Raw genomic sequence first — 22,727 nt, forward strand, 5'->3', positions numbered from 1 at the left:
CACACACACACACACACACACACACACACACACACACACACACACACACACACACACACACACACACACACACACACACACACACACACACACACACACACACACACACACACACACACACACACACACACACACACACACACACACACACACACACACACACACACACACACACACACACACACACACACACACACACACACACACACACACACACACTTCCCTGAATGGCAAAGACACTCTCCCTTTTGATTTAAAAAAAAAAAAAATTGTTATCCTTTCACTATCCCCCTCTCTCTCTCTTTCATTCAGAGATAGTTATCACTGTCGGCAGCAGTGTAGCCTAGTGGTTAGAGCATTGGACTAGTAACCGAAAGGTTGCAAGTTCAAATCCCCGAGCTGACAAGGTACAAAATCTGTCGTTCTGCCCTTGAACAGGCAGTTAACCCACTGTTCCTAGGCCGTCATTGAAAATAAGAATTTGTTCTTAACTGACTTGCCTAGTAAAATAAAGGTAAAATAAAAAATAAACTGTCCTCCTCCCCCTCTCTCTCTTTCACTCAGAGATAGTTATCACTGTCCCCCTCTCTCTCTTTCACTCAGAGATAGTTATCACTGTCCCCCTCTCTCTCTTTCACTCAGAGATAGTTATCACTGTCCCCCTCTCTCTCTTTCACTCAGAGATAGTTATCACTGTCCCCCTCTCTCTCTCTTTCACTCAGAGATAGTTATCACTGTCCCCCTCTCTCTCTCTTTCATTCAGAGATAGTTATCACTGTCCCCCTCCCCCTCTCTCTCTTTCACTCAGAGATAGTTATCACTGTCCCCCTCTCTCTCTTTCACTCAGAGATAGTTATCACTGTCCCCCTCTCTCTCTCTTTCATTCAGAGATAGTTATCACTGTCCCCCTCCCCTCTCTTTCTTTCACTCAGAGATAGTTATCACTGTCCCCCTCCCCCTCTCTCTCTTTCACTCAGAGATAGTTATCACTGTCACCCTCCCCCCTCTCTCTTTCATTCAGAGATAGTTATCACTGTCCCATCTCTCTCTCTCTTTCATTCAGAGCTCGTGATACTGTCCCCCTCACTCTCTTTCATTCAGAGATAGTTATCACTGTCCCATCTCTTTCTCTTTCATTCAGAGATAGTTATCACTGTCCCCCTCCCCCTCTCTCTCTTTCACTCAGAGATAGTTATCACTGTCCCCCTCCCCCTCTCTCTCTTTCACTCAGAGATAGTTATCACTGTCACCCTCCCCCCTCTCTCTTTCATTCAGAGATAGTTATCACTGTCCCATCTCTCTCTCTCTTTCATTCAGAGCTCGTGATACTGTCCCCCTCACTCTCTTTCATTCAGAGATAGTTATCACTGTCCCATCTCTTTCTCTTTCATTCAGAGATAGTTATCACTGTCCCCCTCCCCCTCTCTCTCTTTCACTCAGAGATAGTTATCACTGTCTCCCTCCCCCTCTCTCTCTTTCATTCAGAGATAGTTAACACTGTCCCCCTCCCCCCTCTCTCTTTCATTCAGAGATAGTTATCACTGTCCCCCTCCCCCCCTCTCTCTTTCATTCAGAGATAGTTATCACTGTCCCACCTCTTTCTCTTTAATTCAGAGATAGTTATCACTGTCTCCCTCCCCCCCTCTCTCTTTCATTCAGAGATAGTTATCACTGTCACCCCCCCCCCCTCTCTCTTTCATTCAGAGATAGTTATCACTGTCCCATCTCTTTCTCTTTCATTCAGAGATAGATATCACTGTCCCATCTCTCTCTTTCATTCAGAGATAGTTATCACTGTCTCCCTCCCCCTCTCTCTCTTTCATTCAGAGATAGTTACCACTGTCCCATCTCTCGCTCTTTCACTCAGAGCTCGTGATACTGTCCCCTCTCTCTTTCATTCAGAGATAAATATCACTGTCCCATCTCTCTCTTTCATTCAGAGATAGATATCACTGTCCCATCTCTCTCTTTCATTCAGAGATAGTTATCACTGTCACCCTCTCTCTTTCACTCTGAGCCAAATAGTTATCACTGTCCCCTTCCCCCCTCTCTCTTTCACTCAGAGCTAGTGATACTGTCCCCCTCCCCCTCTCTCTCTTTCAGTCAGAGCTAGTTATCACTGTCCCTCCTCTCTCTTTCACTCTGAGCCAAATAGTTATCACTCCAAATTCATTATAAATATACTAAATATTGACTAACTCCTCCATAGTGACTAACTCCTCCATAGTGACTAACTCCTCAATAGTGACTAACTCCTCCATAGTGACTAACTCCACCATAGTGACTAACTACTACATACTGACTAACTCCTACATAGTGACTAACTCCCCCATAGTGACTAACTCCACCATAGTGACTAACTCCTCAATAGTGACTAACTCCTCCATAGTGACTAACTCCTACATAGTGACTAACTCCCCCATAGTGACTAACTCCACCATAGTGACTAACTCCACCATAGTGACTAACTCCACCATAGTGACTAACTCCACCATAGTGACTAACTGCACCATAGTGACTAACTCCTCAATAGTGACTAACTCCTCCATAGTGACTAACTCCTACATAGTGACTAACTCCCCCATAGTGACTAACTCCACCATAGTGACTAACTCCACCATAGTGACTAACTCCACCATAGTGACTAACTGCACCATAGTGACTAACTCCTCCATAGTGACTAACTCCTACATACTGACTAACTCCTACATAGTGACTAACTCCCCCATAGTGACTAACTCCACCATAGTGACTAACTCCACCATAGTGACTAACTCCACCATAGTGACTAACTCCACCATAGTGACTAACTGCACCATAGTGACTAACTCCTCAATAGTGACTAACTCCTCCATAGTGACTAACTCCTACATAGTGACTAACTCCCCCATAGTGACGAACTCCACCATAGTGACTAACTCCACCATAGTGACTAACTCCACCATAGTGACTAACTGCACCATAGTGACTAACTCCTCCATAGTGACTAACTCCTACATACTGACTAACTCCTACATAGTGACTAACTCCCCCATAGTGACTAACTCCTACATACTGACTAACTCCTACATAGTGACTAACTCCTCCATAGTGACTAACTGCACCATAGTGACTAACTCCTCCATAGTGACTAACTCCTCCATAGTGACTAACTCCTACATACTGACTAACTCCTACATAGTGACTAACTCCCCCATAGTGACTAACTGCACCATAGTGACTAACTCCACCATAGTGACTAACTCCACCATAGTGACTAACTCCACCATAGTGACTAACTGCACCATAGTGACTAACTCCCCCATAGTGACTAACTCCTACATAGTGACTAACTCCTCCATAGTGACTAACTGCACCATAGTGACTAACTCCTCCATAGTGACTAACTCCTCCATAGTGACTAACTCCACCATAGTGACTAACTCCACCATAGTGACTAACTCCACCATAGTGACTAACTGCACCATAGTGACTAACTCCTCCATAGTGACTAACTCCTACATACTGACTAACTCCTACATAGTGACTAACTCCCCCATAGTGACTAACTCCACCATAGTGACTAACTCCACCATAGTGACTAACTCACCCATAGTTTGGGAGAGCCTTTCTTTATAACAATGTGCTATTTACTTTTATATATATAAATGGGTTTTATTTTAATTTTATTTTTTCAATGTAGCCCCCTCTAAACCACCTACTGTCTGACCAATGTAGCCCCCTCTAAACCACCTACTGTCTGACCAACGTAGCCCCCTCTAAACCACCTACTGTCTGACCAATGTAGCCCCCTCTAAACCACCTACTGTCTGACCAACGTAGCCCCCTCTAAACCACCTACTGTCTGACCAACGTAGCCCTCTCTAAACCACCTACTGTCTGACCAATGTAGCCCTCTCTAAACCACCTACTGTCTGACCAATGTAGCCCTCTCTAAACCACCTACTGTCTGACCAACGTAGCCCTCTCTAAACCACCTACTGTCTGACCAACGTAGCCCTCTCTAAACCACCTACTGTCTGACCAACGTAGCCCCCTCTAAACCACCTACTGTCTGACCAATGTAGCCCCCTCTAAACCACCTACTGTCTGACCAATGTAGCCCCCTCTAAACCACCTACTGTCTGACCAACGTAGCCCCCTCTAAACCACCTACTGTCTGACCAACGTAGCCCCCTCTAAACCACCTACTGTCTGACCAATGTAGCCCCCTCTAAACCACCTACTGTCTGACCAACCTAGCCCCCTCTAAACCACCTACTGTCTGACCAATGTAGCCCCCTCTAAACCACCTACTGTCTGACCAATGTAGCCCCCTCTAAACCACCTACTGTCTGACCAATGTAGCCCCCTCTAAACCACCTACTGTCTGACCAATGTAGCCCTCTCTAAACCACCTACTGTCTGACCAATGTAGCCCTCTCTAAACCACCTACTGTCTGACCAATGTAGCCCCCTCTAAACCACCTACTGTCTGACCAATGTAGCCCCCTCTAAACCACCTACTGTCTGACCAATGTAGCCCTCTCTAAACCACCTACTGTCTGACCAATGTAGCCCTCTCTAAACCACCTACTGTCTGACCAATGTAGCCCCCTCTAAACCACCTACTGTCTGACCAATGTAGCCCCCTCTAAACCACCTACTGTCTGACCAACGTAGCCCCCTCTAAACCACCTACTGTCTGACCAACGTAGCCCTCTCTAAACCACCTACTGTCTGACCAATGTAGCCCTCTCTAAACCACCTACTGTCTGACCAATGTAGCCCTCTCTAAACCACCTACTGTCTGACCAACGTAGCCCTCTCTAAACCACCTACTGTCTGACCAACGTAGCCCTCTCTAAACCACCTACTGTCTGACCAACGTAGCCCCCTCTAAACCACCTACTGTCTGACCAATGTAGCCCCCTCTAAACCACCTACTGTCTGACCAATGTAGCCCCCTCTAAACCACCTACTGTCTGACCAACGTAGCCCCCTCTAAACCACCTACTGTCTGACCAACGTAGCCCCCTCTAAACCACCTACTGTCTGACCAATGTAGCCCCCTCTAAACCACCTACTGTCTGACCAACCTAGCCCCCTCTAAACCACCTACTGTCTGACCAATGTAGCCCCCTCTAAACCACCTACTGTCTGACCAATGTAGCCCCCTCTAAACCACCTACTGTCTGACCAATGTAGCCCCCTCTAAACCACCTACTGTCTGACCAATGTAGCCCTCTCTAAACCACCTACTGTCTGACCAATGTAGCCCTCTCTAAACCACCTACTGTCTGACCAATGTAGCCCCCTCTAAACCACCTACTGTCTGACCAATGTAGCCCCCTCTAAACCACCTACTGTCTGACCAACGTAGCCCCCTCTAAACCACCTACTGTCTGACCAACGTAGCCCTCTCTAAACCACCTACTGTCTGACCAACGTAGCCCCCTCTAAACCACCTACTGTCTGACCAATGTAGCCCCCTCTAAACCGCCTACTGTCTGACCAACGTAGCCCCCTCTAAACCACCTACTGTCTGACCAATGTAGCCCCCTCTAAACCGCCTACTGTCTGACCAACGTAGCCCCCTCTAAACCACCTACTGTCTGACCAACGTAGCCCCCTCTAAACCACCTACTGTCTGACCACTGTAGCCCTCTCTAAACCACCTACTGTCTGACCAACGTAGCCCCCTCTAAACCACCTACTGTCTGACCAACGTAGCCCCCTCTAAACCACCTACTGTCTGACCAATGTAGCCCTCTCTAAACCACCTACTGTCTGACCAACGTAGCCCCCTCTAAACCACCTACTGTCTGACCAATGTAGCCCCCTCTAAACCACCTACTGTCTGACCAACGTAGCCCTCTCTAAACCACCTACTGTCTGACCAATGTAGCCCCCTCTAAACCACCTACTGTCTGACCAACGTAGCCCCCTCTAAACCACCTACTGTCTGACCAATGTAGCCCCCTCTAAACCACCTACTGTCTGACCAACGTAGCCCCCTCTAAACCACCTACTGTCTGACCAATGTAGCCCCCTCTAAACCACCTACTGTCTGACCAACGTAGCCCCCTCTAAACCACCTACTGTCTGACCAACGTAGCCCTCTCTAAACCACCTACTGTCTGACCAATGTAGCCCCCTCTAAACCACCTACTGTCTGACCAACGTAGCCCCCTCTAAACCACCTACTGTCTGACCAATGTAGCCCCCTCTAAACCACCTACTGTCTGACCAACGTAGCCCTCTCTAAACCACCTACTGTCTGACCAACGTAGCCCCCTCTAAACCACCTACTGTCTGACCAACGTAGCCCTCTCTAAACCACCTACTGTCTGACCAACGTAGCCCTCTCTAAACCACCTACTGTCTGACCAACGTAGCCCCCTCTAAACCACCTACTGTCTGACCAATGTAGCCCCCTCTAAACCACCTACTGTCTGACCAACGTAGCCCCCTCTAAACCACCTACTGTCTGACCAACGTAGCCCCCTCTAAACCACCTACTGTCTGACCAATGTAGCCCCCTCTAAACCACCTACTGTCTGACCAACGTAGCCCCCTCTAAACCACCTACTGTCTGACCAACGTAGCCCCCTCTAAACCACCTACTGTCTGACCAATGTAGCCCCCTCTAAACCACCTACTGTCTGACCAACGTAGCCCCCTCTAAACCACCTACTGTCTGACCAACGTAGCCCCCTCTAAACCACCTACTGTCTGACCAATGTAGCCCCCTCTAAACCACCTACTGTCTGACCAACGTAGCCCTCTCTAAACCACCTACTGTCTGACCAACGTAGCCCCCACTAAACCACCTACTGTCTGACCAATGTAGCCCCCTCTAAACCACCTACTGTCTGACCAATGTAGCCCCCTCTAAACCACCTACTGTCTGACCAATGTAGCCCCCTCTAAACCACCTACTGTCTGACCAATGTAGCCCCCTCTAAACCACCTACTGTCTGACCAATGTAGCCCCCTCTAAACCACCTACTGTCTGACCAACGTAGCCCCCTCTAAACCACCTACTGTCTGACCAATGTAGCCCCCTCTAAACCACCTACTGTCTGACCAACGTAGCCCCCTCTAAACCACCTACTGTCTGACCAACGTAGCCCCCTCTAAACCACCTACTGTCTGACCAATGTAGCCCCCTCTAAACCACCTACTGTCTGACCAACGTAGCCCCCTCTAAACCACCTACTGTCTGACCAACGTAGCCCCCTCTAAACCACCTACTGTCTGACCAATGTAGCCCCCTCTAAACCACCTACTGTCTGACCAACGTAGCCCCCTCTAAACCACCTACTGTCTGACCAATGTAGCCCCCTCTAAACCACCTACTGTCTGACCAATGTAGCCCCCTCTAAACCACCTACTGTCTGACCAACGTAGCCCCCTCTAAACCACCTACTGTCTGACCAATGTAGCCCCCTCTAAACCACCTACTGTCTGACCAATGTAGCTCCCTCTAAACGACCTACTGTCTGACCAATGTAGCCCCCTCTAAACCACCTACTGTCTGACCAATGTAGCTCCCTCTAAACGACCTACTGTCTGACCAATGTAGCCCCCTCTAAACCACCTACTGTCTGACCAACGTAGCCCCCTCTAAACCACCTACTGTCTGACCAACGTAGCCCCCTCTAAACCACCTACTGTCTGACCAATGTAGCCCCCTCTAAACCACCTACTGTCTGACCAACGTAGCCCCCTCTAAACCACCTACTGTCTGACCAACGGAGCCCCCTCTAAACCACCTACTGTCTGACCAATGTAGCCCCCTCTAAACCACCTACTGTCTGACCAACGTAGCCCCCTCTAAACCACCTACTGTCTGACCAACGTAGCCCCCTCTAAACCACCTACTGTCTGACCAATGTAGCCCCCTCTAAACCACCTACTGTCTGACCAACGTAGCCCCCTCTAAACCACCTACTGTCTGACCAATGTAGCCCCCTCTAAACCACCTACTGTCTGACCAATGTAGCTCCCTCTAAACGACCTACTGTCTGACCAACGTAGCCCCCTCTAAACCACCTACTGTCTGACCAATGTAGCCCCCTCTAAACCACCTACTGTCTGACCAATGTAGCCCCCTCTAAACCACCTACTGTCTGACCAATGTAGCCCCCTCTAAACCACCTACTGTCTGACCAACGTAGCCCCCTCTAAACCACCTACTGTCTGACCAATGTAGCCCCCTCTAAACCACCTACTGTCTGACCAATGTAGCCCCCACCTACTGGCCCACTGGCAGGGTGACTTTGTGGTGAGGTAATTTTTTTTCTCAACCCCTGGTATTCACTGTTTCTGGATAGAGCAAGTTTTTAGTTGTTCAACCTCAGCTCTCTCTCAGCTGCTGTCAGGCACATCTGTGTGGCCTGGTGTGTGTGTGCACGTGTGTGCACGCTTGTAAATGCAACTCTATTTTTGTGTCTGCACGTGTGCGTCTGTGTGTTTGTGATATCTTGGGGTCAAGGGACACTCTGTGTTGAATAATGAGTGTGTATGGAAATAGACCTTTCCTAGACTAGGTACTATAAAGAGTAGGTGGATGAGCAAGAGAGATAGAGGGAACAGGAAAGAAAAATAAACGTATGGAGGTCACCGTGGAGAGAGAAGAGGTCACCGTGGAGAGAGAAGAGGTCACCGTGGAGAGAGAAGAGGTCACCGTGGAAAGAGAAGAAGTCACCGTGGAGAGAGAAGAGGTCACCGTGGAAAGAGAAGAGGTCACCGTGGAAAGAGAAGAGGTCACCGTGGAAAGAGAAGAGGTCACCGTGGAAAGAGAAGAGGTCACTGTGGAGAGAGAAGAGGTCACCGTGGAAAGAGAAGAGGTCACCGTGGAAAGAGAAGAGGTCACCGTGGAAAGAGAAGAGATCACCATGGAAAGAGAAGAGGTCACCGTGGAGAGAGAAGAGGTCACCGTGGAAAGAGAGAGGTCACAGTGGACTGAGAAGAGGTCACAGTGGACTGAGAAGAGGTCACCGTGGAAAGAGAAGAGGTCACTGTGGATGGAGAAGAGGTCACCGTGGAAAGAGAAGGGGCCACAATGGAAAGATAAAACGTCACAGTGGAAAGAGAAGAGTTTGAATGTTTAATGAAGTGAAAGGTTCAAATGCTCTCACTGCACAGTATACCCATACCATTCATTCACTCTAACACACGTGCAGACGAACACACACACACACACGCACACACACACACACACACACACACACACACACACACACACACACACACACACACACACACAGGTAATAAGGAAGCAGGGTGTGATGTCACAAAGGGCACCGGTGACACGGAATGCTGCTTCAGATAGGTCACGTTTCGTTCAGCTACAAGACATGCAGACACCTGCTATAGAGAAAGTGATGTTGTCCCCAACCTTATTGACACAGAATACAGTATGTTGTCTCCAACCTTATTGACACAGAATACAGTATGTTGTCCCCAACCTTATTGACATTGAATACAGTATGTTGTCCCCAACCTTATTGACATTGAATACAGTATGTTGTCCCCAACCTTACTAACACAGAATACAGTATGTTGTCCCCAACCTTATTGACATTGAATACAGTATGTTGTCCCCAACCTTATTAATGCTGAATACAGTATGTTGTCCCCCAACCTTATTGATGCTGAATACAGTATGTTGTCCCCAACCTTATTGATGCTGAATAGAGTATGTTGTCCCAAACCTTACTAACACAGAATACAGTATGTTGTCCCCAACCTTATTGATGCTGAATACAGTATGTTGTCCCCAACCTTATTGATGCTGAATACAGTATGTTGTCCCCAACCTTATTGATGCTGAATACAGTATGTTTTCCCCAACCTTATTGACACTGAATACAGTATGTTGTCCCCAACCTTATTAATGCTGAATACAGTATGTTGTCCCCAACCTTATTGATGCTGAATACAGTATGTTGTCCCCAACCTTATTGATGCTGAATACAGTATGTTGTCCCCAACCTTATTGATGCTGAATACAGTATGTTGTCCCCAACCTTACTAACACAGAATACAGTATGTTGTCCCCAACCGTATTAACACAGAATACAGTATGTTGTCCACAACCTTACTAACACAGAATACAGTATGTTGTCCCCAACCTTACTAACACAGAATACAGTATGTTGTCCCAAACCTTACTAACACAGAATACAGTATGTTATCCCCAACCTTATTAATGCTGAATACAGTATGTTGTCCCCAACCTTACTAACACAGAATACAGTATGTTGTCCCCAACCTTACTAACACAGAATACAGTATGTTGTCCCCAACCTTACTAACACAGAATACAGTATGTTGTCCCAAACCTTACTAACACAGAATACAGTATGTTGTCCCCAACCTTACTAACACAGAATACAGTATGTTGTCCCCAACCTTATTGACATTGAATACAGTATGTTGTCCCAAACCTTATTGATGCTGAATACAGTATGTTGTCCCCAACCTTATTGATGCTGAATACAGTATGTTGTCCCCAACCTTATTGATGCTGAATACAGTATGTTGTCCCCAACCTTATTGATGCTGAATACAGTATGTTGTCCCCAACCTTATTGATGCTGAATACAGTATGTTGTCCCCAACCTTACTAACACAGAATACAGTATGTTGTCCCCAACCTTACTAACACAGAATACAGTATGTTGTCCCCAACCTTATTAATGCTGAATACAGTATGTTGTCCCCAACCTTATTAATGCTGAATACAGTATGTTGTCCCCAACCTTATTAACACAGAATACAGTATGTTGTCCCCAACCTTACTAACACAGAATACAGTATGTTGTCCCCAACCTTACTAACACAGAATACAGTATGTTGTCCCAAACCTTACTAACACAGAATACAGTATGTTGTCCCCAACCTTACTAACACAGAATACAGTATGTTGTCCCAAACCTTACTAACACAGAATACAGTATGTTGTCCCCAACCTTATTGACATTGAATACAGTATGTTGTCCCCAACCTTATTGATGCTGAATACAGTATGTTGTCCCCAACCTTATTGACACAGAATACAGTATGTTGTCCCCAACCTTACTAACACAGAATACAGTATGTTGTCCCCAACCTTATTGACATTGAATACAGTATGTTGTCCCCAACCTTATTGATGCTGAATACAGTATGTTGTCCCCAACCTTATTGACATTGAATATAGTATGTTGTCCCCAACCTTATTGATGCTGAATACAGTATGTTGTCCCCAACCTTACTAACACAGAATACAGTATGTTGTCCCCAACCTTACTAACACAGAATAGAGTATGTTGTCCCCAACCTTATTAATGCTGAATACAGTATGTTGTCCCCAACCTTATTAATGCTGAATACAGTATGTTGTCCCCAACCTTATTAACACAGAATACAGTATGTTGTCCCCAACCTTACTAACACAGAATACAGTATGTTGTCCCCAACCTTACTAACACAGAATACAGTATGTTGTCCCAAACCTTACTAACACAGAATACAGTATGTTGTCCCCAACCTTACTAACACAGAATACAGTATGTTGTCCCAAACCTTACTAACACAGAATACAGTATGTTGTCCCCAACCTTATTGACATTGAATACAGTATGTTGTCCCCAACCTTATTGATGCTGAATACAGTATGTTGTCCCCAACCTTATTGACACAGAATACAGTATGTTGTCCCCAACCTTACTAACACAGAATACAGTATGTTGTCCCCAACCTTATTGACATTGAATACAGTATGTTGTCCCCAACCTTATTGATGCTGAATACAGTATGTTGTCCCCAACCTTATTGACATTGAATACAGTATGTTGTCCCCAACCTTATTGATGCTGAATACAGTATGTTGTCCCCAACCTTATTGATGCTAAATACAGTATGTTGTCCCAAATCTTACTAACACAGAATACAGTATGTTGCCAATAGTCTAGTGGTTGATGTGTCACACTTTGGCTTTCACTTAACCTGATTTCACTTAGTCTGATTTCAGTTTGTCTGATTTAAGTTTGTTTGATTTCAGTTTGTCTGATTTCACTCAGTCTGATTTCAGTTTGTCTGATTTCAGTTTGTCTGATTTCAGTTTGTCTGAATTCAGTTTGTCTCAAACAAGCTTGTCATCAACTCTAAGGTTTAACTCTCTTGACACACATCCAAACACACACACAACCTCCTGTGGAAACCATATATACAATAGGGCAAAAAGGTATTTAGTCAGCCACCAATTGTGCAAGTTCTCCCACTTGAAAAGATAAGAGAGGCCTGAAATTTTCATCATAGGTACACTTAAACTTTGACAGACAAAATGAGGAAAAAAATCCAGAAAATCACATTGTAGGATTTTGAATGAATTTATTTGCAAATTATGGTGGAAAATAAATAACAAAATATTTTTCCACCGGCACAGGTTTCAAACATTGACAAATAACGATTAAATATTCACTTCGTTTTTGAAAATCTTCCTCTGATTTGTCATCCAAAGGGTCCCAGCTATAACATGTAGTGTTGTTTTGTTAGATAAAATCCTTCTTTATATCCCAAAAAGTCAGTTTTGTTAGCTCCTTCGATTTGAGTAATCGACTTGTTCAACATGCAATGAAAGGAATTTGAAAATCTACCTCTAAACTTTGGTTTCAACAAGTCAAAATGTATTTCTATTTCCTCCTCAGATACCCTAAAATGTAATCAAACTATAACATTTCTTACGGAAAGAAGTATGTTCAATAGGAAACCAATTTTAGCAGGTGTATAATTTCCAAGACTGTGTCCTGATATTTCCTATTTATTTTTGAAGTTACAAGCCTGAAACCTTGAACATAGACTGCTGACACCCTGTGGAAGCCATAGGAATTGCATCCAGTGAGCTAATTGTCAATATGACCTTTCTCTTGCCTTTCTAAGAGGATGGTCTCTCCATCCTGGATTTTCCCCTACCATATTTATTGTGTTATTGTCTCCTACATTATTTTAACATTTCTACAAACTTCAAAGTGTTTTCTTTCCAATGGTACCACTTATATGCATATCCTGGCTTCAGGTCCTGAGCAACAGGCAGTTTACTTTGGGCACGTCATTCAGACAGGAAGTGGAGAAGAAAGGGGCTTAGCCCTAAGAAGATGTATTGCAACCAGGCTGGATGAAAACTACATAGACCATGATCCTTTGCAAGCTACTGACACATTCACCATGATCCTTAGCTATTTTGTGGTTCCATTCAGCCCCATTGAGCAATTTGGCTCGATTCAAATACACCTGGCTTCATGCGCTATCGCGAGTTTTCTATAAGGAAGATGTGGATGATGTCATCACCATCTACTGGTTTTAATGTCTATGACACACACACACACACACACAACTAATCCGGGGGCCAGGTAGATGGAATGTGTGTGTGTGTGTGTGTGATGGCAAGACTGCATAACTCAGAAATTGTCTTACAGATATGTCCTCAGAACACTGTAAAGGTCAGTGTTCCTGGCTGAAACAATCAGTTCAGTTTGTGACCTCAGTTAACCACTAGGTGGGAGTGTTGGGTAGGTTATCTCAGGCCTAGACAAGAGCCACACCCACACACACAGAAGGAGAGGTATAATTCCTAATCCTGTCCTGAGGCAATGCCCCACTGATGGTTACCCTGACAACACCTTTCCCTGGTGACTGCTGCATACCTTGACGACTAGTCTACATTCTACACACACTCTCACGCACATAAACATAATGCCATAATGCCACACACACACACACACACACACACACACACACACACACACACACACACACACACACACACACACACACACACACACACACACACACACACACACACACACACACACACACACACACACACACACACACAATCTATTTTATGGGAGTATCTGGGGCATGTCTGACATGTTGTTTTGCTGACGTATGGAGCCATAAACCAGACTGTTAGAATACCACTGTCACTCTCTCTTTCTCTCTCGTTCTCTCTCCTATTCTCTCTTTCTCTCTCTTTCTAACTCTTTCTCTCTCTTTCTCTAGCTTTCGGCTCTCTTTCTCTCTCATATTCTCTCTTTCTCTAGCTTTCTAACTCTTTCTCTCTCTTTCTCTCTCTTTCTCTCTCTTTCTCTCTCTTTCTCTAGCTTTCGGCTCTCTTTCTCTCTCCTATTCTCTCTTTCTCTGTCTTTCTCTCTCCTATTCTCTCTTTCTCTGTCTTTCTCTCTCCTATTCTCTCTTTCTCTCTCTTTCTAACTCTTTCTCTCTCTTTCTCTCTCTTTCTCTCTCTTTCTCTCCCATCACGTTGCTTGCCAGATCAGTTACTTGATCAGGAAAACCTCCTGGCTCTAATTGTGCTCCATCTAACAGTCAGTGTAACGGGAGTGGTTGTTATGTTAGCATCCTAATGGACAGCCTCACTCTGTGGGATCCGTTTATACAGGATCCATTACCATTAATGGTAGTGTACAGGACTCTCCTCTCTCTCGATGACGTTCTCTCTTCTCTCCTCTCTCTCGATGACGTTCTCTCTTCTCTCCTCTCTCTCGATGATGTTCTCTCTTCTCTCCTCTCTCTCGATGACGTTCTCTCTTCTCTCCTCTCTCTCGATGACGTTCTCTCTTCTCTCCTCTCTCTCGATGATGTTCTCTCTTCTCTCCTCTCTCTCGATGACGTTCTCTCTTCTCTCCTCTCTCTCGATGACGTTCTCTCTTCTCTCCTCTCTCTCGATGATGTTCTCTCTTCTCTCCTCTCTCTCGATGACGTTCTCTCTTCTCTCCTCTCTCTCGATGACGTTCTCTCTCAAGGCCTGTTGTGCCTCTCTCTGGGACTCAAGGCCTGTTGTGCCTCTCTCTGGGACTCATGGCCTGTTGTGCCTCTCTCTGGGACTCATGGCCTGTTGTGCCTCTCTCTGGGACTCAAGGCCAGTTGTGCCTCTCTCTGGGACTCAAGGCCAGTTGTGCCTCTCTCTGGGACTCAAGGCCAGTTGTGCCTCTCTATGGGACTCAAGGCCTGGTGTGCCTCTCTCTGGGACTCAAGTCCTGTTGTGCCTCTCTATGGGACTCAAGGCCAGGTGTGCCTCTCTCTGGGACTCAAGGCCTGTTGTGACACAGCCTGGGGAAGTTTAAAATGGTAATAGTTTAATAGTTTAATAGTTTAATAGGGTATTAGTGTAATATAGTGTTAGTTTAATAGAGTATTAGTTTAATAGAGTATTAGTTTAATAGTTTAATAGAGTATTAGTTTAATAGAGTATTAGTGTAATATAGTATTAGTTTAATAGAGTATTAGTTTAATAGAGTATTAGTTTAATAGAGTATTAGTTTAATAGAGTATTAGTTTAATAGAGTATTAGTTTAATAGAGTATTAGTTTAATAGAGTATTAGTTTAATAGAGTATTAGTTTAATAGAGTATTAGTTTAATATAGTATTAGTTTCATAGTTTAATATGTTAATAGAGTATTCGTTTAATAGAGTATTAGTTTCATAGAGTATTAGTTTAATAGAGTATTAGTTTCATAGAGTATTAGTTTAATAGAGTATTAGTTTCATAGAGTATTAGTTTCATAGTTTAATAGGTTAATAGAGTATTAGTTTAATATAGTATTAGTTTAATAGAGTATTAGTTTCATAGTTTAATAGAGTATTAGTTTAATAGAGTATTAGTTTAATAGAGTATTAGTTTCATAGTTTAATAGAGTATTAGTTTAATAGAGTATTAGTTTAATAGAGTATTAGTTTAACAGAGTATTAGTTTCATAGTTTAATAGAGTATTAGTTTAATAGAGTATTAGTTTAATAGAGTATTAGTTTAATAGAGTATTAGTTTCATAGTTTAATAGAGTATTAGTTTAATAGAGTATTAGTTTCATAGTTTAATAGAGTATTAGTTTAATAGAGTATTAGTTTAATAGAGTATTAGTTTAATAGAGTATTAGTTTAATAGAGTATTAGTTTAATAGAGTATTAGTTTAATAGAGTATTAGTTTAATAGAGTATTAGTTTCATAGTTTAATAGGTTAATTGTTTAATAATGTAATAGGGTAACAGTTGAACAGGGTAAAAAGGTCATGTGTTTGTGTCTTCCCTTTATCAGAGTCTGTGTTGACAGGAGATGTTCGTCATGTTTGATGTGTAGTCTAGTTTGACAGACACACAACCTGCTCTGGGTGTTGTTGTGTACAGCTTGACAGACAGATGAGATGTTCTGGTCAGAGTAAACACTGGAGTAGTCTTTGGATCCTCTCTTCAGAGAATAGAGAGCAAATAAAATCATTAAAATAAATAGATGAAAACATCCAAAAAACAGTCAGAAGAGGTGGAGAGAGTCCACACACAGAGAGAAAAGGACTAAACTGTGTCAGAGACATAAGCAAAGAGATGGGAGGGAGGGAGAGAGAGAGAGACAGAGAGAGAGAGAGAGAGAGAGAGAGAGACAGAGACAGAGACAGAGACAGAGACAGAGAGAGTGGGAGGGGCAGAGACAGAGAGAGTGGGAGGGGCAGAGACAGAGAGAGTGGGAGGGGCAGAGACAGAGAGAGTGGGAGGGGCAGAGACAGAGAGAGTGGGAGGGGCAGAGACAGAGAGAGTGGGAGGGGCACACACAGACAGGCTGCTGAGTGGAACTGTACGGTCACTGCTGCTGCCGCTGGTTGTATTGGACTGAGAGAATGTGTAAGCAGCTTAGTTGTGTGACAGGCGTAGTACTGGCCGGAGCGATGAGGTTGTGAGGGTAGGTGTGTGGGGGTTCTCAGGCTGGAGCTGTGTCAGTGTGTTATTGTGTAGCTGGAACTGTGTCAGTGTGTAGCTGGAGCTGTGTCAGTGTGTCAGTGTGTAGCTGGAACTGTGTCAGTGTGTTATTGTCTAGCTGGAACTGTGTCAGTGTGTCAGTGTGTAGCTGGAGCTGTGTCAGTGTGTCAGTGTGTAGCTGGAACTGTGTCAGTGTGTTATTGTCTAGCTGGAACTGTGTCAGTGTGTCAGTGTGTAGCTGGAGCTGTGTCAGTGTGTCAGTGTGTAGCTGGAACTGTGTCAGTGTGTTATTGTCTAGCTGGAACTGTGTCAGTGTGTCAGTGTGTAGCTGGAGCTGTGTCAGTGTGCAGCTGGAACTGTGTCAGTGTGTTATTGTGTAGCTGGAACTGTGTCAGTGTGTAGCTGGAGCTGTGTCCGTGTGTAGCTGGAGCTGTGTCAGTGTGTAGCTGGAACTGTGTCAGTGTGTTGGTGTTTAGCTAGAGCTGTGTCAGTGTGTAGCTGGAACTGTGTCAGTGTGTAGCTGGAACTGTGTCAGTGTGTAGCTGGAGCTGTGTCAGTGTGTCAGTGTGTAGCTGGAGCTGTGTCAGTGTGTCAGTGTGTAGCTGGAACTGTGTCAGTGTGTCAGTGTGTAGCTGGAGCTGTGTCAGTGTGTTATTGTGTAGCTGGAACTGTGTCAGTGTGTTGGTGTGTCAGTGTGTAGCTGGAGCTGTGTCAGTGTGTCAGTGTGTAGCTGGAGCTGTGTCAGTGTGTAGCTGGAACTGTGTCAGTGTGTAGCTGGAGCTGTGTCAGTGTGTCAGTGTGTAGCTGGAACTGTGTCAGTGTGTTGGTGTGTAGCTGGAGCTGTGTCAGTGTGTCAGTGTGTAGCTGGAGCTGTGTCAGTGTTTTAGTGTGTAGCTGGAACTGTGTCAGTGTGTTGGTGTGTAGCTGGAACTGTGTCAGTGTGTCAGTGTGTAGCTGGAGCTGTGTCAGTGTGTCAGTGTGTAGCTGGAGCTGTGTCAGTGTGTAGCTGGAGCTGTGTCAGTGTGTCAGTGTGTAGCTGGAGCTGTGTCAGTGTGTCAGTGTGTAGCTGGAGCTGTGTCAGTGTGTCAGTGTGTAGCTGGAGCTGTGTCAGTGTGTTGGTGTGTAGCTGGAGCTGTGTCAGTGTGTCAGTGTGTAGCTGGAGCTGTGTCAGTGTGTCAGTGTGTAGCTGGAGCTGTGTCAGTGTGTTGGTGTGTAGCTGGAGCTGTGTCAGTGTGTCAGTGTGTAGCTGGAGCTGTGTCAGTGTGTCAGTGTGTAGCTGGAACTGTGTCAGTGTGTCAGTGTGTAGCTGGAGCTGTGTCAGTGTGTCAGTGTGTAGCTGGAACTGTGTCAGTGTGTCAGTGTGTAGCTGGAGCTGTGTCAGTGTGTCAGTGTGTAGCTGGAACTGTGTCAGTGTGTTGGTGTGTAGCTGGAGCTGTGTCAGTGTGTCAGTGTGTAGCTGGAACTGTGTCAGTGTTTTTTATTTATTTATTTATTTTACCTTTATTTAACCAGGTAGGCAAGTTGAGAACAAGTTCTCATTTACAATTGCGACCTGGCCAAGATAAAGCAAAGCAGTTCGACAGATAAAACGACACAGAGTTACACATGGAGTAAAAACAAACATACAGTCAATAATGCAGTATAAACAAGTCTATATACAATGTGAGCAAATGAGGTGAGAAGGGAGGTAAAGGCAAAAAAGGCCATGATGGCAAAGTAAATACAATATAGCAAGTAAAATACTGGAATGGTAGTTTTGCAATGGAAGAATGTGCAAAGTAGAAATAAAAAATAATGGGGTGCAAAGGAGCAAAATAAATAAATAAATTAAAATTAAATACAGTTGGGAAAGAGGTAGTTGTTTGGGCTAAATTATAGGTGGGCTATGTACAGGTGCAGTAATCTGTGAGCTGCTCTGACAGTTGGTGCTTAAAGCTAGTGAGGGAGATAAGTGTTTCCAGTTTCAGAGATTTTTGTAGTTCGTTCCAGTCATTGGCAGCAGAGAACTGGAAGGAGAGGCGGCCAAAGAAAGAATAGGTTTTGGGGGTGACTAGAGAGATATACCTGCTGGAGCGTGTGCTACAGGTGGGAGATGCTATGGTGACCAGCGAGCTGAGATAAGGGGGGACTTTACCTAGCAGGGTCTTGTAGATGACATGGAGCCAGTGGGTTTGGCGACGAGTATGAAGCGAGGGCCAGCCAACGAGAGCGTACAGGTCGCAATGGTGGGTAGTATATGGGGCTTTGGTGATAAAACGGATTGCACTGTGATAGACTGCATCCAATTTGTTGAGTAGGGTATTGGAGGCTATTTTGTAAATGACATCGCCAAAGTCGAGGATTGGTAGGATGGTCAGTTTTACAAGGGTATGTTTGGCAGCATGAGTGAAGGATGCTTTGTTGCGAAATAGGAAGCCAATTCTAGATTTAACTTTGGATTGGAGATGTTTGATATGGGTCTGGAAGGAGAGTTTACAGTCTAACCAGACACCTAAGTATTTGTAGTTGTCCACGTATTCTAAGTCAGAGCCGTCCAGAGTAGTGATGTTGGACAGGCGGGTAGGTGCAGGTAGCGATCGGTTGAAGAGCATGCATTTAGTTTTACTTGTATTTAAGAGCAATTGGAGGCCACGGAAGGAGAGTTGTATGGCATTGAAGCTTGCCTGGAGGGTTATTAACACAGTGTCCAAAGAAGGGCCGGAAGTATACAGAATGGTGTCGTCTGCGTAGAGGTGGATCAGGGACTCACAAGCAGCAAGAGCGACCTCATTGATGTATACAGAGAAGAGAGTCGGTCCAAGAATTGAACCCTGTGGCACCCCCATAGAGACTGCCAGAGGTCCGGACAGCAGACCCTCCGATTTGACACACTGAACTCTATCAGAGAAGTAGTTGGTGAACCAGGCGAGGCAATCATTTGAGAAACCAAGGCTGTCGAGTCTGCCGATGAGGATATGGTGATTGACAGAGTCGAAAGCCTTGGCCAGATCAATGAATACGGCTGCACAGTAATGTTTCTTATCGATGGCGGTTAAGATATCGTTTAGGACCTTGAGCGTGGCTGAGGTGCACCCATGACCAGCTCTGAAACCGGATTACATAGCAGAGAAGGTATGGTGAGATTCGAAATGGTCGGTAATCTGTTTGTTGACTTGGCTTTCGAAGACCTTAGAAAGGCACGGTAGGATAGATATAGGTCTGTAGCAGTTTGGGTCAAGAGTGTCCCCCCCTTTGAAGAGGGGGATGACCGCAGCTGCTTTCCAATCTTTGGGAATCTCAGACGACACGAAAGAGAGGTTGAACAGGCTAGTAATAGGGGTGGCAACAATTTCGGCAGATAATTTTAGAAAGAAAGGGTCCAGATTGTCTAGCCCGGCTGATTTGTAGGGGTCCAGATTTTGCAGCTCTTTCAGAACATCAGCTGAATGGATTTGGGAGAAGGAGAAATGGGGAAGGCTTGGGCGAGTTGCTGTTGGGGGTGCAGTGCTGTTGTCCGGGGTAGGAGTAGCCAGGTGGAAAGCATGGCCAGCCGTAGAAAAATGCTTATTGAAATTCTCAATTATGGTGGATTTATCAGTGGTGACAGTGTTTCCTATCTTCAGTGCAGTGGGCAGCTGGGAGGAGGTGTTCTTATTCTCCATGGACTTTACAGTGTCCCAGAACTTTTTTGAGTTAGTGTTGCAGGAAGCAAATTTCTGCTTGAAAAAGCTAGCCTTGGCTTTTCTAACTGCCTGTGTATAATGATTTCTAGCTTCCCTGAACAGCTGCATATCACGGGGGCTGTTCGATGCTAATGCAGAACGCCATAGGATGTTTTTGTGTTGGTTAAGGGCAGTCAGGTCTGGGGAGAACCAAGGGCTATATCTGTTCCTGGTTCTAAATTTCTTAAATGGGGCATGTTTATTTAAGATGGTTAGGAAGGCATTTAAAAAAATATCCAGGCATCCTCTACTGACGGGATGAGATCAATATCCTTCCAGGATATTGTGTTGGTGTGTAGCTGGAACTGTGTCAGTGTGTTGGTGTGTAGCTGGAACTGTGTCAGTGTGTTGGTGTGTAGCTGGAGCTGTGTCAGTGTGTTGGTGTGTAGCTGGTACTGTGTCAGTGTGTCAGTGTGTCAGTGTGTAGCTGGAACTGTGTCAGTGTGTCAGTGTGTTATTGTGTAGCTGGAACTGTGTCAGTGTGTCAGTGTGTTATTGTGTAGCTGGAACTGTGTCAGTGTGTCAGTGTGTCAGTGTGTAGCTGGAACTGTGTCAGTGTGTTGGTGTGTAGCTGGAACTGTCTCAGTGTGTCAGTGTGTTATTGTGTAGCTGGAACTGTGTCAGTGTGTCAGTGTGTAGCTGGAACTGTGTCAGTGTGTCAGTGTGTTATTGTGTAGCTGGAACTGTGTCAGTGTGTTGGTGTGTCATTGTGTAGCTGGAACTGTGTCAGTGTGTTGGTGTGTCAGTGTGTAGCTGGAACTGTGTCAGTGTGTTGGTGTGTAGCTGGAGCTGTGTCAGTGTGTTGGTGTGTAGCTGGAGCTGTGTCAGTGTGTTGGTGTGTAGCTGGAACTGTCTCAGTGTGTCAGTGTGTAGCTGGAGCTGTGGGAATGTGTGTTTGTTTACTAGGGTGACGTGGAGTGTGAGTGTATGAGTGAGTCTCTAGCCAGATTTAGAGCAACACGAATGTGTATTTAGCGAAAACAGGGAAGGCATGACAGAGCATGAGATTGAGTGTATGAGTGAGTTTTTCCAGTAGTGTGTGTATGCTAAACTGTTTGTGACTGTGTGTGAGTTTCAGGACCAGGGGGTGTGTGAGTTTCAGGACCAGGGGGTTGTGAGCTTTTGAAGAGGGACTATCCAGATGTTGCCTTTTGGGACACCTCCTTCACCTGGACTCTAGACCCCATGTAGGGGGGGGTGAGGATTACCCCGGATTTCTTCACCATGGGGAACAGCGTCCACAAGAACAAGAAGAGGGTCCCTGAAGCCCGCAATGGACCCTCTTCACACCTCAACCCTGACCCCCGCTCAGGCTCTAAACCTGACCCTAACCCCAGCCCCCGCTCAGGGAATACCAAATCCTTCTGGCACTTTGGGCGGGTGGATAAACTCAAAACAGGTAGGATCAGAGCTGGATGATCAATGGGAATGTTTTTGGGATTGAATTGAATTTCAGCAGTCTGATGTCAGCAGCATGATGTCATCTGTCTTCTAGATCTTCCTGGAGATAGTTCTATATTCCAATGTGTAAATGGTCATTATCTCTGGTTGTAGTAACGATTGTGTCAAAAGCATGAACACCTGTTACCTTGTGGAGAGGAGGGGCAAGCTTACTGTGGAACAATATGAGGTAGCAGAAGTTACTGACGTTGATGTGAGTGTTTCTCATTCAGACAGATGAATCAGACTGTTCTGGTGGGCTGTTTCTCATGCAGACAGATGAATCGGACTGTTCTGGTGGGCTGTTTCTCATGCAGACAGATGAATCGGACTGTTCTGGTAGGCTGTTTAACATGCAGACAGATTAATCAGACTGTTCTGGTGGGCTGTTTAACATGCAGACATATTAATCAGACTGTTCTGGTGGGCTGTTTAACATGCAGACAGATGAATCGGACTGTTCTGGTGGGCTGTTTAACATGCAGACAGATTAATCAGACTGTTCTGGTGGGCTGTTTAACATGCAGACAGATTAATCAGACTGTTCTGGTGGGCTGTTTAACATGCAGACAGATGAATCGGACTGTTCTGGTGGGCTGTTTAACATGCAGACAGATGTATCTGCCTTCACTGTTCTGGTGGGCTGTTTAACATGCAGACAGATTAATCAGACTGTTCTGGTGGGCTGTTTAACATGCAGACAGATTAATCAGACTGTTCTGGTGGGCTGTTTAACATGCAGACAGATGTATCTGACTTCACTGTTCTGGTGGGCTGTTTAACATGCAGACAGATGTATCAGACTGTTCTGGTGGGCTGTTTAACATGCAGACAGATGTATCAGACTG

General features: G+C 45.2%; 1 protein-coding gene across 1 annotated transcript in view; it reads left to right on the forward strand.

Annotated features, from left to right (window-relative positions):
• The window catches only part of LOC109883184 (uncharacterized protein KIAA1522 homolog), a 147,101-nt gene that overhangs the window by 10,554 nt on the left and 113,820 nt on the right, over positions 1 to 22,727 (forward strand). The window contains 1 exon segment of the mRNA XM_031789092.1: positions 21,518 to 21,838. Coding sequence (XP_031644952.1) covers positions 21,664 to 21,838 — 175 coding nt within the window. The 5' untranslated portion in view covers positions 21,518 to 21,663.

The sequence above is a fragment of the Oncorhynchus kisutch genome, linkage group LG14 (genome assembly GCF_002021735.2).
Source record: "Oncorhynchus kisutch isolate 150728-3 linkage group LG14, Okis_V2, whole genome shotgun sequence".
Taxonomy (NCBI): Eukaryota; Metazoa; Chordata; class Actinopteri; order Salmoniformes; family Salmonidae; genus Oncorhynchus; species Oncorhynchus kisutch.